The sequence below is a fragment of the Struthio camelus genome, chromosome 4, assembly GCF_040807025.1.
Source record: "Struthio camelus isolate bStrCam1 chromosome 4, bStrCam1.hap1, whole genome shotgun sequence".
NCBI classification, from domain to species: Eukaryota; Metazoa; Chordata; class Aves; order Struthioniformes; family Struthionidae; genus Struthio; species Struthio camelus.
In genome coordinates, this window is record NC_090945.1 from 17,861,082 (window position 1) to 17,879,657 (window position 18,576).

At 39.1% G+C, this 18,576-nt stretch overlaps 1 protein-coding gene across 1 annotated transcript in view; it reads right to left on the reverse strand.

Annotated features, from left to right (window-relative positions):
* The window catches only part of FAT4 (FAT atypical cadherin 4), a 149,589-nt gene that overhangs the window by 52,990 nt on the left and 78,023 nt on the right, over window positions 1–18,576 (reverse strand). The window contains exons 3-6 of the mRNA XM_068941030.1: window positions 14,408–14,669; window positions 11,266–11,616; window positions 5,936–6,858; window positions 5,018–5,192 (exon numbers count right to left, since the gene is read on the reverse strand). Coding sequence (XP_068797131.1) covers window positions 5,018–5,192; window positions 5,936–6,858; window positions 11,266–11,616; window positions 14,408–14,669 — 1,711 coding nt within the window. The remainder of the gene's footprint in view (window positions 1–5,017; window positions 5,193–5,935; window positions 6,859–11,265; window positions 11,617–14,407; window positions 14,670–18,576) is intronic.

Here is an 18,576-nt window from a genome sequence, read left to right on the forward strand (position 1 = left end):
GCACCGAGGTTTAACAATAGCCGAATTTGTTTTGAAAGTAGATGAATTTGTTTTAAGACAACACGTTTTCACACTGCAGACTGCATGCTAAGTAGAAGCACAGCACATGCTAAGAAAACAGGATGAGGATAAATGTCTTTAAGCCCAGTCACAGAGATCTCACATAACGTTAACCCTTGGGATTCTTTCCTACCGTTACCAGAAAATAAAGAGGCTGCAGTTTTTCCAGCAGGAAAACAGAGTCGTCCTTTACTTGTGACCTCAAAACTGAAAATATCTTAAAATGTGTTAACAATGAGAAACACAATAAAACTAAGTTGTCAGATTACATTTGATTTTAAGACTGAAGTAGACCAAAGCATATCTCAAAAGAGAATTCCTGAGAAGGATATAACCTCCGGTGTTTGGTTGCCCTCCTACATTCTTGAGGGAAAGAATGCATATGCTGATGGCCAACATTTTCTAAAGAAAAAACATATGGTTGTTTTTCATACAGGCCAGAGAGGTATATGAAGAACAGCTAACTAATTGTAATAATCAGTCTACTGATTCATTTGTTTTTCAGAACTGTTCTTCACATTTGGTTAATAATTTTATTTCATTTAAAAGTAATCTAACACCTCCACAAGAACATGGCTTTCTAATTAGAAACGCCTTATTTTGATTTTGGCTGTATTGTGGCAACATGTCTTCCTGACCCACCAATGCATGATATGGGGGTTGCAGTGCATTTAAACAGTAGTCCTGAGCAGCTAGCAGGTTTCCAGATGTGCTACTCTACATCCCTGCAACCAATAAATACGAGGAGGAGGACTGCTGGAATGCTAACATTTTCTCCAGAAAACTGCTCAAAGAGTTAAAGACATATATGATAAAAGCAGCAGCACCAGTTCTTGTCATGCTGCCAGAACTGAATGTTTACCCATCTCTGAGTCCCCACCAGATGGGGTGAAAAAAGTAATTTAGAAAGCCTCTTTTCCCAACAGTGTTGCCATAAAAAAGGGTACAGCTAAGCAAAACAAATGATTTATGTGGTAGAAACAGACCCAGAAAGATACATTCAAATAGTTGCACATAGGTTTCTTGGCATTTATGTTAGCAGATATTTTGGGGGAGCATCGCAAACTAAACACTATCATGTTATTCCACACTCCATCATTTGACCTGTCTTTATAATTCACACATTTTGGCCTACAGTATGTGCTGCAAGAGGGGCTCTAAACAGGAACGGGTGAACTTTGAAGCTGAAATATATTTCATTTCTTGATCAAAGCCACAGGTGTACAGCTCTGGAAGATGCTGAATGTCCCTAGGGAGGGACACTTGGGGACCTGCAATAAATCCCTACTGCTTAGAGAGGCAACCATTCTAAGACCCTAAACCACGCACTAGTTGGAGAAGGCCAGAAGTGCAAAAGTAAAGGAAGAGCAATGAAAAAATAGGCTGAAAATCATGATACCATCTCACTGAAATGGCACATGAAAAAGCCGCTGGGGCCACAAATCGCTGTGCCAAGTGCCACCCTGATCGAAGTGCCAGAAGACTCTTTTATCAGTCTCTTCCCTCCTCCAAACCAGATGGGAAACTCTCTGAGATCCCAGATCAAAGCAACTTCTGAGGTCATGGACTATACATTGGACTGACATGGCCAGATAAAAATAATGGAAAATGAAAAATCTTTCTTTTTCCATCAATTTTATCATAAACAGGATAGGAGAATGCTATAAAAGTGCAGTCTCAAATTGATAAAGTGATAATAAACATGAGAAAAGTAAGACACCCTTGATTATGTATAGGGAGATCAGGACGACAGCAGAAAATTAGTTGAGAACCCATCACTTCCTTATGCCTTAAGGTGCTTCTAAGTACGTATCGTGCCTGCTTCCTTGAAAAAAGGGGACGACATCCCTAGGGGCAGGATATTATCCTTTAATGTTTCAAATTAGTCAGGGTAGCCTATAAAAACAGAGATACAGAGATCCTGAGGAAAATGGGAAAAGGGTTGGACAGCCAGAATTTTGCCCTCCATGCGCTACCCAGACATTTCCAGAGTTAACTGCATCTGGACGTCTACTGTGATTTTTATCAGTAACAAAACCAAACAAGATGCACCATATATGGCAAGACTGTTGCTTGGTCTGCTATAGGCAATCAGAAAGACCTTTTTTTACCGCTAATAAAAGCCAAACTCAAAGCGCAAAGGATAATACCTTTCCCTTGATTTATTTTCAGAGATAATAAGGATTGAGAATGATTTCAGAAAGTCTGCTTTCTTCAATATTTTGGCAGGCAATGCTTTCCAACAGGAAAGCATTATCAAGCGTGTGTTCGTGCGTGCGTGCATGCGGGCATGTGTGCGTATGAGCGTCTGGTCGAATTTTCTCTATGCAAAAACCTTCTTTCGGGAGATAGGCTAAAACCAGAAGCAACATTGAACAAATACAAATTAAGACACTTGAAAAAAACAGAGCTACAGTATGCAAAGAACTAGATATACCTTTGAGAATTGCGCTGGTAAACGTTTATCAGCTGCTCAAAAACTTAACACTCAGAATACACTCTTTACTTATTTCAACATAGTGCCATGGCCATACTGATAGTATAGCCAGAATTACTTTGTTTCATGAAGCAAATGCCAGACTAGCAAAGGTCAGTATGTTATCACCTGGGTATGTGCCACATAACCGGCACTAGTAGCTTTTGTTAGGTTTTTGACTTTTCTAACGGAAGCAATGCATTCTTCTGACGAACTATGACTCTTTTAGAAAGGCCTCCTCCCCCATAATATTTTTCTAATTCAGTTGCCTAACGTCTACAGTAGTACATGTGCATTCCACATATGTTAAAGTAATATACAGTAATATAAAATTTGAGAGGCAGCTCAACAGACATAGCAGAGTCCACAACTTGGTCCCTTTGCTCCACGCTATTGCGACAAACATCATTCTTTAACAGGTCTCAAACAAATGATATGCCAGAGTCGTCTTTACCACCTACCTCGCTTGCACTCAGTATGACTAATTTAAACATAACAGGGATCCCCTAGAATTTCTTAAGTATGTAATATATTTAAAGTACTTAAAGGATTTATTATGACTATGGTCCATATCCTGCCTCCACAAAATCAAGGGAAATTTTGGCATTGACTTCTACAGGAGTAGGACATTCTCCTATGAAGGTTTAGTTTAGATAAATCATGAATACGCTTCAACATAGTTTTAAATGTTTCCTTTGATGGTATGAATTTAGAATAAGTCTCCAGTCTAACCAAAAGACATTATCTAATGTTATTCATATGGTTGGTTTAAAACTATACCAAATCACTGTAGATTAGTCAGATTGTAAACTTAAACACAGCAGAACAGTTAAATTTAGCTTGAAGTTACTATTAACATCTGTTTCTGAACACTTTTGCAAGTTTCCTTTGTCACTGATAAGAGGGAATAACTATTTGTGAGTTAGCTTTATGAGAACATCGCAAATTTAAAGCAACAGCTTCAAATAATGTTTAATCAGCATAATATTTACTTGTTTGAACACAGGAACTAAGGAAACGTGCTGCTATTCTTGTTAGCCATTGAAGGCAAAGGCCCCATGCACACTTCACGTGTTAAAGTCTCCCATGAAACTCAGAGGTCTCCCAACACAAATAAATATTTTTATTTGCTATGGCTGGGTAAATCTTCTCCTGGATTTCACATTTCTTAGGAAAATGAGCTTAGGAAAAAATTGTGCTATTGTCAAACTTCTGGCTTACACACAATGCTAGGTGAGGAATAAAACTGACTTCTTGCTCTCCTCCTTTTTCTGGGAAAGACAGTAATTGCTTGCTGCATGACACGTCTCTTATCAGTTCAGACTTAGTGTAATTTGTATGTAAGGCTAAGTTCTGTATATTCCTAATTGATTCCTGCCAACTCAGATTGGGAGATTAAACAGACGTCCAGTGTCTGCTTTCTCTTATGTATCCAGCCTAAGCTTCTGCAGGAACGTAAGGACATTTGAGTCTGAGTGAGTCCAAGTCACAAGTGAGCCCTTTGCAGTTACACAGCAATGGAAAGCCTGCATAAAAAAAGCAATGTGATATAGTATCTCTAGTCAAAATGCAAGACAAATATGTCAAGTCCTAAAACTGCATCCTGCAACTTCAGCTGTGCTCAGACTGTAAAATGAGCACTGCTGCAATAGGGAAATATAAGCCAATACTGGCAATGTATTGTCACTGACATAAGATACTGCACGCAATATGGCAGAAATCAAAACTGCATCAACTTGTCAACAAGCTGGGCTTACTTCTATTTTTATTATTAGAAAGTCACACCAAGCTCTGCAGTAACATCCCATCAGACTCCAAGGGGTTGAAAATCAGCGTGGAATATGACCCAGTTTGTCTTCATTACTAATATTCATACCAAAATCTGCAACCCAAATTTCACGCTTGGACACCTAAAGTGAAAGCATAATTAAACTTCCTAAGTAGTAGTCATGTCTGTGTTTTATACTTACACAACTTGGAAAACATTTGGGATTCTAGAGCAAACATACACAACTGGATGTCGAGCAAAGGGGCAAACTAAAATGTTGCTATTTTAATTGTCATCCCATTTCAGAGGTAACATTTCAATGAGACTAACTGAGTAGCCCTCAGCAGCTTTCCAGTCACCAGCTGGATGGGTCTGCACATCACATTTGTTTTGTATCGCCATTCACGAGGCTCTCATGACCCAGCTAGGACCACTTATTACTGGGGAAAAAAAACAACCCACCTAAATTTGTAGCGAATCTTACTGAAATCAGGCATCTATATCTAAGGATGAAACCCTGATTTCATGAAACTGAAGCCCCCTTCGACTTCAGGTCAGCCTAGCTTTTACCACTGAGATCTAGATTAGAACTTAGGTACCAGTCTCTAAGCACTAAATTTGAGACGATCTAAAAATATTTCTTTTATATTCAGAACGCAATGTTTTCAAGTAAAAACAAAACGTAACCCGAAGAGACGGCACATTTGCTTTACCTGAATCAGCAGCTGTGATCAGTAAAACATACTGCTCCTTTGTCTCTCGGTCCAAGCTCTGCACCAAGCGGAGCTCTCCACTGGCCGACAGAATAAAGGCTCCTTCTTCGTTTCCACCCATGAGAACATAAGTAAGCTTGCTATTCAGGCCTTGATCATCGTCCCTTGCTACAACCTACAAAAGCAATGCAAACATGTGGGAAGAAATATCAGTTAACTGATGAGTGCACGGTCTTCATAATTTTACTGGGATAGAGAAAATCCATGACACTGTTACAAATTAATGGATTGAATTGATCCAAATGCCTTAAGACCTATTATAAATTAGCTGTAATTGTAAAATGACTTAACAGAATGGTGATGAACTTAAAAGTGTTGTTTGAAAATATTAAATAGTTGATTACTACTTTTTCCCAGGCACGAACACAGTAAAGGCTATGTTGGGAGTCAGTGAAAACCAGAGATGACTTGGTATAGGCTCAGCTCCACATCTAAGTACGTACTGCATCTCCTGCTTTCTGAATCCACCTAATGGCCTTTCATTGTTTGTAACAGAGCCTCACCTTCTCTAGCCAATGATCACAGATTGAGGAATTTGTTGCATGAAAGTTGAGATCATTCTGAGATAATACAGCAAACTTAAAATCCCAATGTATGCATAAAATGGGAAGGAAAAACAAAATGAAACACCAAAGCCTAATGTAAATTTCTATAAACAACCTCTCCCCCCCCCCCCCCCACACACACACACAAAAAGAACAAAAAAGGAAAAGAAACCAGGAAGAACTGCATAGGAGATTACAACTTTTAAATTGTGTCTTAGACTTTTTTAGTTTTGGAGGAAAGATACTATATATTAATAGCATATACTAAGGTATACTGATAACAAATACGTATTTATTTTCTGAAGGCACTGACCTGAAGAATGACTTTTGGAAGTATCTCTAAGTTCTCAGGGACATTCACAGAGTAGGGAGAAAGTTCAAACGTGGGAATATAATCATTAACATCCTTCAGAATAATATTGACTGTAGTGGTATCAGTCCTTGGGCTGCTTCCACGATCAGATGACTGAACAGTCAAAATATAGGAGGGCTGCTTCTCTCTGTCCAAAGGCTTGGCAACCGTTATCACCCCCGTAACAGAATCGATCCGAAACTCATTACTGGCGTCTCCACTGACGATGGCATAGCGGACCTGCCCATTCGTACCCTCATCTCCATCTGTAGCAAACACCTGGATTAAATCTGTCCCTGTCAAAGTATTTTCCCCAACTTCTACATTATAAAGCTTTTGTGTAAAAAGCGGGTTATTATCATTAACGTCAAGGACTATAACGACTACTTCTGTAGATGAAGAAAGGGATGGCTGGCCCTTGTCGGTAGCTACCACAGTCAACGTATAGTTAGACACGGCTTCTCTGTCAAGCTCCCCAGTAAGTCTTACTTCACCATCGATAGTGCCAATGCTGAATTTGTTTCCCAAAGGCCTAAGCAGACTGTACTCGATGTAGCTGTTTGGACCACTGTCTGGATCGGTTGCCTGGGCTTTGAATACAATAGTATCTATTGGCGTGTTTTCTGGAATGTAGGTCAGTTTTGGTGAGATGAAGCTAGGAGGGCTGTCGTTCACATCCAGCAGAATAATTGAAACTTGAGCTGTGCTTGTGTATCGGGACGCTGGGGGCGCAGCCATGTCATGCGCTTGAACGACAAGGCTATAGAAAGATTGACTTTCCCGATCCAAAGGCTGTTTGATGCTCAGCACCCCATTCTTGTCAATGTTGAACTGTCCCAAGCTGTCCCCGGAGGCGATGCTGAAGGAGAGCTGCGAGTTGGAGCCTGGAGGAGGGGGAGAAAAAAGGTAGAGACTCTAACTTAACTCCACTGACCTAGATATAAAAGGTTTCTAGCCTGATTTCTGACAGAAATGAGGAGTCCATGATCATGCTGCCTGTTCAGCCTCCTCCTAATTTTTTAATCTATTAGCTAATAACAGCCAGGTTTCATACAGGAATGAAAAATCTTTGAAATAATTATATTCTGACAAGAGCAAGAGTGAGCAAGAAAAAGGAAAAGAGAGAGAGAGAGAGAGAGGAAAAAGAGAGAGAGAGAGAAATTAGATCGGCCACTGAGAGAAAGACAAACCAAGCTCAACTCCATATTTCATTCAGTGGGAGCTACTCATGGAGCACAGTGTAGTTTTTCCCATAGACAACGCTTAGGGATGAAGGACACAGATCCTTCAGAAACCAACATTCAGTCATTCTGCTGCTTATGAAACAGATTTTTTGCTTCTTTCCCCTCCACTTCTGGTAAGAAACTTTACTGATGTAATGATTTCATGAATTTTTCCAGCCGATTAAAAAAACCCCAAACCAGAAACTCCCAAGCCTAGACTGAGCAGGCCAAGAGTGAATACTGTGGAGAGGTATGCTTACCATATATGGAATAGTATTCAAAAATCTCAGATGAACAGCCTTCATCTTGTGATCAAAACATAACTAGCAATTATGGTCAAGGAAAAGATTTATAATTTTGGTAAGGGAAATGAATTCTGAACCCTGACAAGGCTATGAAATGACCTTAAATATACCATATAACAAACAAATATACGTTGACACTTTAATTTCAGAACTAGCTCTAAAGACCTAACTGAAATCTTTTTTCTCTCTCATATATATTTCCCTTACTTACATTTTAAATAACGTTGAAAATTTTGTTTTCTCATGTTGGGTCATAAAGACTGTGATTTAGAATAAGTGGATTAACAGACACTTCTCCCTACTGATTTACCCTTCAAATTCACTTTTTTCATGCAAAGCAAACCAAAGTTGTCTGCTTGAGTAGCTAATTACTTGTTTTGCATTTTCCCAGTTTTACTTAGAATCTCCCTCTTTTCCCTCTGATTGAATTGTTTTGATAATAAAATTATTCCTGCATTCAACTTATTAATCATTACTGTTTATTATGCTCAGATGCAGAAACTAGTTCTGCTTGCCTTTCTCCCTCTGGCCACTCTAATTGGCACATTTCCCTCTCCTTCTCTTGTAGGAACTTAATTATAAAGTAAATAGAATGAAACATGAAAGACAAAATATTTTAATGTAATTAAAGATATTAATATATTTATATACCAAATATTAGTGTTTCTACATTACTTTGATCAAGCAAAATACTGAAAGTGTAATGCTATTCTATTTTTGTTCATCTGTATTTTAAAATAATTATATGGATGGAAGTCTTCTGATTTCAGTGAAGTACATTTCGCAATTAAATATTTTGCTGTTTGACTTTGGAAATGAGGAGGAATTAGATTTTATGGAGCAAAATTGTTTTATTATATGTAAATACTTCTTTCCCCTGCTGTTTTCTATGGTGTACTTTGCTATTTGCTCCCTCTGCAACTTATTACTTCTTTTTCTTTGACAAAGGTATATGGAGGCAAACAACTTCCATGCACCTTTCCGTTCCTTGCCTTACAGTCTCTTAGGTCTCGACGCTGCTAATGCTTACATAGATCAAATTGTGGCTCTGCTGAAGCAGTGTGAGATTTTCCTAAACATCAGTGGAGCTGCTGGGACTTCCACTTAAATGAAGACAAGGCATGAATGATAGTTTTTTTAAACACAGTATACCAAGCTAGAGTCGTGCACCTCATGCATCCCCTCTCCATCATGGGAGCTGGGTTTTTCTTACTGAGAACGGAGGGGCTTCCTCCTCTTTGCTGAGCTTTGGATCTATTTAGTCTCAGGGGTTAATCCGGTAAAACTGAGAGACAGCTCAGCAGTGGAGCCACCAACCACCACGAGGCTTTTTTAAGGGTTTTGTTCCTGTTTTCATTTATTTAATAACGAGGCAACAAAAGAAAATCCCACATGTTTTTCCATTCCGTAAATACCTATAGAGTCCAACTGGGAAACTCCCAATATTTTGCTATGCTTATTAACAAACAGACAAGAGCTTGCTTTACCCTGAGAAGAAACATGGGTTCTTCTGTTAATTTTATGTGGAAAAAATTAAAATTTGAACCTTGAAATAAATGTGTAAGTGTTCAAGGAAACGGAATTCTTTATTCTTCTGTAAATAAAAGAGCTGTCGCTGATATTTACTATTCATCTGTATATAACGCTATTCAAGCTGACATAAACAGCTATTGTTTCCCTCTGGGTGTGTCAGACAAAAAGGAGAATGGGAGTTGTTTTGCTATCACAGTGCTTTTCGCTCTTTATCGGTGCTTATCCTAAAACAACAGGTTTATCTCATTGTGAAGCAATGTCTTTGCAGAGCTCTTACAAACTATTGGATCATTTAACATAAATAATCAATGACATTATATTCATGTCTATTGGGTATACTATCTATGAGTCACACACAGAGGACTATGTTATTAATTATATCCGTACTCCAGGTAAATATAAGAAAACACATGGATAGCAAGTTTTGGGCTTGAAAGAGCAACACACACAGATCATAACATTTGCTGAAGTTGCAGTCTTATTGGGGAACTCAACTTGGCACGCCCTTGGAATGAAATTTCTGCCCTATTAATTTTAAATCTAGTTCACTAGAAAAAGTACGTGTGCCAGAAAATATAAAAGGTAAGATATCTGACTTTTCAATGCATTGCACCTTGAGTATTCATTTCCTTCCTTCATAACTGAGTGTAGGATGAATGTAAAGCAATCTGTCAGTGCTATGAAACAGTTCAGGTACGCTGTACACAGATGGCAATGAATGTATGATGTGCAAGAAAAAGGAAAATAGACCCATAATGGTTAAGTGAGATCACCTTTAGGACATTTGATATCAAGCATTATATTCCTAACTTTTTAAAACCTTTGTTGTTGTTAGGGTTTGGGTTTTTTTTTTTTTTCATTCTTTATTTTCTTCCCACTGTATATCATGACAAAATTAAGAAAATTTGGATAGGAAAGGAAGAGAGGAGATAGATTAGATACAAACCCATTTATCTACCAGTCTGTAGGAACAATCATGGATATGCAAGATCCAAGCATACCTTCCTTCTCCAATTTATAACGAGTTTATATAAAATAAAAGCTTTAACACAAGTGATGAAAGAGAGAACAATACAAGAATAGGCTAAGGTTATAATAGACTAAGTTATAATTGCTAGCTCGTTGGCTTATCTCATGGAGTCTCTTCTCTCTCACTTTCTGAGTTTGACCTCAAAACCAGCTGCATAATTTCTATCCATCAGCACGAGAGTGTTCCCACAAAAAGTGTTTTGAGTTTGGACAACCAAGCCTTTCCTGAGGCTGAATAATCTTCATCAGCTCAATTGCTTTATGTGTATAACCTGGGATTTTTCAAACCATGCACTTGAAGCACATATTTCAGAGTAAGAAATTTCTAAGGGCTTTGCTAAGCCAGCATCATACTGAGAGGAGACAAGATTGCTTAACACGTCACAAAAATATCCTCCACCTATAACGTCAGAATGACTTTTATAAATTCTTGTGTATTAAGTCACCTTGACTAATCTCTGTGGACATCTAAGAAAATGCAGTACTGTACAGAATGATTTTTAAATGTATTTTATGGCCATATTCTATAATTACTCTTTTTTGGATATAAACTGTATGGCAGACTACTTAAGCTATAAAGATTGCATCTTTCACGCTCCAGCACATTAACACCTCTTATATACTATAAATAATCTGAAGATTAAAGTTTATTTTACTGAGAAATTTTCCCATGATCTATTTTAATCAGTTTTTTAACCTCCATTATCAATACCCTATAGATCACAACTCTCTTCACGACACAGCTAAAAGTTACAGAACATTTAAGGAGATGTGCTGTGATGAAGTCTTTTATTACTGAACCTTATTTAAAATGTACACTTTAAGAAAAAAGAAATCCAAAAGAATACTTAGGTCTAATTTAAATGTGCAACATGAACATGTCTCAAGAATTGTCTCCTAGTGCTTAACTCTTTTAGCATGCTCTAGACATAATATTGCTTTACAACTCATTTCCATAACAGCAACATCAAGGAAACACTACTTGATTGCATTTTTAATTTATGACAAATAAAAACACGGAAGAAACCCACTTTCTTAGATCTAATGGGAAATACGAAGCAAATAAGCTGTCTACACAGTGACTAAAACAAATGACATTATCCTAAGGATATGCCTAATTTGCCCTTTCTGTTAGGTCTTCTAATATGTTACTAATGTGAGTATTTACCATCAGAAATTTAGAATAGGAGGAAGTACATACCATCATCTGCATCAGTAACGCTGAAGTTGAGAATAGTAGATCCTGGAGCTAGGTTCTCCATCAAAGACGTGCTATATGAGGTCAGGCTGAATACTGGTGCATTGTCATTTATGTCTAATATATTGAAGTACACTCTGATGGCAGTGAATTGTCCTCCTCCATCTTCTGCACGGACGGTTAGTATGTAATACTGTTGTACTTCATAGTCCAACACGCGAGTCAGGTTGAAGACTCCAGTAACCGGGTTCAGGAAGAACATACCATCTTCATCATCTTCACTGACAGTGTATGTGATTTCTCCATTTATACCGGAATCGTCATCAGTAGCTAAAATGGCTGCCACTAAAGAACCTACACAGGGAAAGAGCAAAATAAGCCGTTCACAAGAGGCATTACATTGACATGGCTGGGGAGAACTCCTAGGCGTTCCTGCAGAACAAAGGGCGTCCTCCTGTAAAAATTCAAGCCTCAACATTGCATGCCTAACTACTTTAGTCACACCAGGAACTACAGTGATCTTCACTTGTCTGAACAAGGTATCCTTTCCTGTCTTAATTTTATGACACGAAAGTTTTCTCAAAACTGACAGGAACAGTATTCAGTATGTTGCTTATTTAAAAAATAGGAAACGAACAAGTATATTTATTTCATCTTCAAACGGGAACGCGTTCAGATTAGATATAAACTGGGGCAAAAATACCCTCTTCTTACTACTACAAGCTTTCTTTCAACTGCTCAAAGGACCCTATTCTCCCTAGAGACAAGTACAGGTTCTTAAACCTTCTATATGTTCCTTCTTAAATACAGACTCTGAAACATCAGTGCAAGCTAAGTATCCCAGCCCCACTTTTAAAAAATTGCCTTCTCAGGGTAACTGCAGTTAGAAAACAAAACAAAAAAAAGCTTATAGGCATCCATTCTTCAATGCATTCTGAAATTCAGCTCCCTGTGAATTTGTGCCATTAGTTTAACTCTGCATAGCTGCATTCACGTAACTGACCTGTCTTACTCAAGTTTGTAAATTAACTTTCAGTTTTTAGTATTTTGAACGCTAATTATAATTAAGATCAAATCAATTCCAAGAAAGAAAACAATCTCTTTTTCATGGAACCAGATAAAATTATATGTGCTCAAGCATGATAAATTATTTTTGAGCAATGCGGCAATAAAAACTACTCATCAGCAGATTGAAAATTAGTGCTGCCACTGTTTTAATCAAGCTGAATATTCTGGTATCTTTTACACGCACCTAATGTTTTAGCGTTTCTGATTGCATGTCAATTCGTTAAAAGGGCTCTCCTAAAGGTGGATCAGATTATCAACTCTGCAGAGAGTTTGAAGCAAAGAGTGTTGCAGAGCTTCTCCGAGGCCCCAGCAACATACAGTTGCAGTCACAGCTGCTATACTGCAAGGCGAATGGGGAAACTCTCTTTATGGACCACCTGGGATAGAAAACGGACACTCAAAGGGAAAACCTCGCACTGCTTCCCCTCCAGGGGAGTCTGCCAACCGCTCTGGGACTGCTGGAAAACAGAATGGGAGAAGCTGCCTCGCCTCAAGGACAGAATCAGCCTATTTCTTCCTTCTGCATCCATCACCGCTGAGCCAGGAAGAAGGCGCAAACCTATAGCCTACGCGGCCCAGGGCAAACTGACCTTGCTCTGGGTCTAAATCCGGAGTTCTCAAATATTCGAGCCTACCACGTGAAAAACTAGTTTGCAGTCTTACACTGATAAGCGATTAAAGAGAGGCGCCTCATCTCAGCACGGAGGCAATCACGCTCACCCGTTACAGAGATCTTCCTGCTACAACCGACGGAGCCCCGGGACGCTCACCGTCAAGGGACAACGGCGTAGCTAGGGGTCAGCAACAAAACCACCAGGCTGCCCCCTGCTACACAGACACCTTGGTGGCTCCCGATTCAAACTCCTGAACCACAGCAGACGGCAGTACAGTATTTTAACGCAAAACTTCGTGGTCTTTGTCTCTGCAACCAGGGTGGGACAGAGAAGGGATGGTGGAGGCATGGGGGCACTTTGGCTGTCCCGAGCTAGGTCCCACATGCTTATCAGTCAACGCCCTAATAAAAGCCTGAAAGCTATTACTATGCCATTTAGACCTCTGGTGTTTATTCATGTTTTAGAAGAAGCGTTTAAGATACCGGTAGTTACTACTAAGTTTAAGATGTCAGTAATTACTACTATCAGCAGAAAGTGCTTTTTTTTTTTTTTTTTAAACTAACGCTCTGTATAAAATATTGAAAAATTTTTATTTAGGGAAACATTCATTTCTCATCTTGAGACATATAACAGCACAGTTTCTGAAAAAAAGAAATTTCTAAGTAGTTTCTAGCTTACTGGCTGAACTTCTAAATATCAAAATACTCTTGTATATGAAAAACTTTTAAAAAGAGGAAAGCAACAACTTGAGGTCTGTGATTGTGTTTGGGAAGCAGAATTAATTATCGAGAGGTTAAATTTTATGCAAAAACCTTGTAAAATAACAACAGAGATTGGAGTGAAAGATAAATCAAGGGAATGTGCAATATTAGGGTTAGTATTTGAGTGTGTGTAGGAAATATTATTAAGAAATTAATGTATAAATTACTGGCTGCTCCATCGTCACTAATTTTATGACCTTATCCTCAATGAATTAAGTCTAATAACTTATATTCATTGAAGACTGTTCTCGAAATCAATAAAAGTATCCCTGTGGCACCTTCTTCATGATAGGGTATATTGTTTCTATCGTGCAAATTGTTCCTCCTATTACTTTTCAGCTTATTATTATTATTATTATTTTTAAGTATCAATACCAAGAGGCTTCCATCTGGATGCAGGCATAATCCCTGTTCCCCCTCTAGGAATTATGATTTTTTTTTTTCCTGAGCGGCAACCATTTCTCTATTTCCAAATTTAAGAGAAATTTCACCTCGCTAGCACATGACTGATACAGATGTCCTAGCAAGCAAACTTCCAGCACGATGTGATGCCTCTGTCCCTCCGGATGGTCTGACAGCTACCTTTGACAGCTGCTGCCTAGTGCACAAGTCAGACAGGATTGCTACCCCCTCTCCTCCTTGAGTTCCTGTTGATTGACAAGAAGAAAATTGCAGTCAATTTTAGGACCATTTCTTATTTACCTGGAGTGGCATCTTCGGGAATGTCAAAGGAATACACTGGTTTGGAGAATTTGGGTATATGGTCATTAACGTCACTAACAGTGATGTTTATTCTCATGTCGGAGGACTGCAGGCCGTCGTCAGCACGAACCAGTAAGGAGTATTTGGAGCGGCGCTCTCGGTCCAAACGCTTGGTGGCTATCAGGTCTCCTGACTCAGGGTCAATGTGGAAGCTATCATCCGCACCACTGATAATAGTATATGTGACAAGGGCATTGGCTCCCTAAGCAAAAACAAAAGAGGTCAAATGAAGTTATTTGCCAGACAAATCACATCAAAATTTTCCAGTAAGACAAAAATTGTTCCAGTAAAGGCACTTGGTGAATGATTTTCAGAACAGTTGCCTTTAATAAAATCTTCTTGCCTTCCAGTCTCTGCTTCAGGCCCCCCAAAAAGATGTATTTACACAGATCTTTTATTTATGAGACATGAAATGACAAGACTATTTGAATATTTTTTGCTGGAGCGTTCATAAAAAGATCACATCCTGTCAATAAAACAAAGCTCTGCTACTTGTTTTAATGCCAAGCCTGTTTCACTGAACAACCTGTTTGCTGTAACGTCTTCCCTCGTAACAGGGATTAGTGTTTACTCTTGGTTTACGTTTGAAGGTTCAATTAAACGAGCATCCTAGCACCACGTACAGCTCTGCCCTTTCTGCTCACTGCCTTTGGGGATAGGGAAGGTGATGCAGAGCCAGCAGAAGAGGGCAGGAAGGAAGAGGAAAGACCTGCTGCCAAACAGCAACACCATCAGCTATCACAGGTGGCGAGACCTGCAGCTCAGGAGAAACTCACGGGGTCGCACTTAGATATGTGCCTTGCTGCAGCCCCTAAAAGGACCGTATATGCATAGGATGCATTTACCCACAGGAATAAATAGCCTCAAAGTGACCAATCATGTGTCACTAAAATCACAGTTTTGACCTTTTAGGCTACGCTGGCAGCCCCCGCAAGTCAAAAACATTTGCTTCTGGTTTCACACAAAATATTCCATTCCATCTTGGGAAAAAAAAAGTTTCATTTGCATTTTAAGCATTTTGGTTGAAAAGAAAATGAAAGGAGTAATTGCTCAGCCAGTATTTTTTTTTTCCCTCCTTAAAAGTTAACATTAAAATTTAAGGGGGAAAAAAGGGAAACTTTCATTTTAAAAATATCGACACAATGCATTTTGCCTCAGCCTTGTCCTATCACAAATGCTAAGAAAACTCATCTGATGCAGTTTGTATCATCAATTAGCAGAAAGAAAATCACTCAGCTTTAAGGATACTAGCTCTGCCAAGTACTGATTTTTCCCCAGAAAAAGGGCAGCTACCAGAGCTCTGTTTTCCGGTAGCTCCTGAGGATGGTTTGGCTAACGTGACAACGGGGTCAGAAGTGCGATTCAAGAGGATGTAACCAGCTGGCTACACTGGCCAGCCCAGGCTTGCGTGACATTTCTCCAGAAAGGCAGCACTTAGCTATACATTTTGCATCTCAGTAGCTGGACATTGGTCTTTAAGGGAAAGGAAGAACAGACCCAAGACTCTGGGCTCTCCTCCCTCTTTTTCCAAAACGCCCTTATCTGAACCAAAGGTTTGGCATCTTCCAACACTGGGTACATGTACACGTACTCCGCATGCCTGATTATGCCTGGATATAAGCTTTGGTGTCCAAGTAACGGCTTGCTATTTCCCCCCAATCTTCTGTACTGGTGCCGTTCCTGCACCTGGTGCCAGATCAAAGCTTAATTTCATGGCTGAAACCTACTGCTAGCATGTGAGTGGCACTTCTGCAGAAGACAACAGACTGAAGAAAACAGAGAGAAACTATAGCTATTTGAAACACTCAGGCCTAAAAAAGCAAATTAACTGAGATAAATGCCAGCTCATGTTTGATGAGATGAGAGGAAAACATTAGTTACCTGACCTTATGACAGTGCCTCACGCCAAACCTTTTCTCTGGAGCGTTGTTTCAAAGAGTAGGATTCAGCTACCAACAAAACAAAATGTAGAAAGCAAACAACGTTCTGCAGGTGCCCAGCCTTGCACAGCTGCACGCAGCGCTTCAGCGTACGTAGAAGCTGTATGTTCAGGTGTACCTGGCCTGTGTAATACATTTTCCTGTAATTGTGTGGCTTAACAAAAACATTTGATGAGAATTTAGGATTTCAGAAGTGACCACATTCGTTTGGCTTGTTTGACTAGCCAGCTTTCTCCTAATAGAGCACAGCTAAAACAGCAGCTACGTTTGATACTGGTCTAATTGAATTAGTATCTTTACCTGAATTAGCTGAGAAGTAAAGAGAAATACAGATATGTAAAAACCATTTAAAAAGCTGTGCAACAGACAGAAATTTCTCATCTACCACTGACTGAAAAAAATTGCAAAGAGCTCAAAGTTTTCATAATTGTTAAACCTTCGGTACCACTCTGTGCCTAGATAATGTCTTTACATCTTTTCTCAGATCTCTATGAAGTCCTTATTTTAAGAGGCAAGCGTTTGAAAACTGCTGCCTAAACACTACCATTTAATAATATTTGTCAGAGGGACTCTTGTACACAGTTCACCTGTGACTTTTAAGGGCTCTGTTACTCACCGGTGTCTCGATGCTACAGCTTTGATTCTGAAAGCAGCTATGGGTGCAGAAAGGTGAGCGTGTTCAGACACCCACAGCTCACTGAGCTGCAAAAACAGGTCGCATGTGCAAAGAAAGAAGCCAGAAAAGCATAACACAGCAGGAATATTGTGTGTGTGGGGGGGGGGGGGTAGGGGGAAAGCATACACTAAGCCTCAACCTCAAAGCCAGAGTGCAGGGAGGGAGAAAGGCAGCTACGTTGCTTCTCAACTGCAGGTTGCTAAAAATCTTGGTGTCTTCATAAAGGGTTGAGTCACAAACGTTCTGGTACCCAAACTGAAATGCAACCTTTCCTTTTCACAGAAATACTGGCTGATTTCTGTACAACTTAATTCTCACTGGAATGAGGGCTTTGGAACGGGTAACATGCTAACTGTGTATTAGGCACAGTCAAAAACAGGCTGGAGCCTAACGCATTGCTAAAATCTTAGATTTCTGATCGCCATATCATAGCAGAGAGCGTTAGTTTAACATTTACTTCTTCCTAATCTGAAGACAAGCATTTTAAGACACACAGCTACAATTTTTCTTATTGATGGACACCTTCCCAAAGTCCTCCTTTCTGTGCCTACGACAGACTGCTACCGGAAAGTAAAGGAAAGAACAAGAACATATTCCTAACGTTACTGGAGGCATTTCAATAGTTCCCTATGTAGTAGCAAGATCAATTAACAATCGCAGGAGGACTAACTAAGCTAACACGAAAAAGGCCTGAAATAAAATTCTCCTAATGGGATTGAATTACCTTATGATTTGAATGCCGAATTGCTTGTTGTTTTTAAAAGTAACCCTATATGTCAATGACAACACAAATTTCTTAGCACAATCATATCGACTTTTTAGGCTTTGACAGAAAATCAGTTCAAGTGAATGGAACAATGCAAGTAATATTTTAGTAACTTACATTCCAAAAGAAACAAATAAATTATATTTGGATACGTTTGCTTGACACACATCCAACAAGACTGCAAAGTGGCCAACTGTTTAACATCAGTTGCTCAGAAGCCTTTTGCTAGTTTCTCTACATCTCCTCAGTTGGGAGGTCCTCACAGTACTGAATCCACAGTGGCAAAAACATTCTGTGGACAGGTTCATGTACAGAACAGATATTTGAGCGTTATTTTCTTTACCCTCTCTTTCGGTGAAATAAAACTTTCTTTCAAGAGGGGATACTAGTGGCATTAAATAGTTCTAGGGAAAGGATAAGCAGGCATTATCAAAACTTTTCTTGTTCTCTAAGGCTTGTCTTGCATGAATTTTATTGCAAACCTTGAATTGGGCTTGAATATAACATCTCTGTGCTTTAAAGCTGGTTAGATTTAAAGCTGTGGTTTTAAACAGAATGAGTTAATAAAAGTTTATTGCAAGCTGGCCAGCCCAGGACCTTTGCCAAGTCAGTGGGTACAGTATATGATGAGACTGATAAAAATAATATCATCTAGAATCAAAACATGAAGGTATTTTTTTTTTCATTAGTGGAACTCCTCATTAAGAGATGTTATGAAAACATTAAC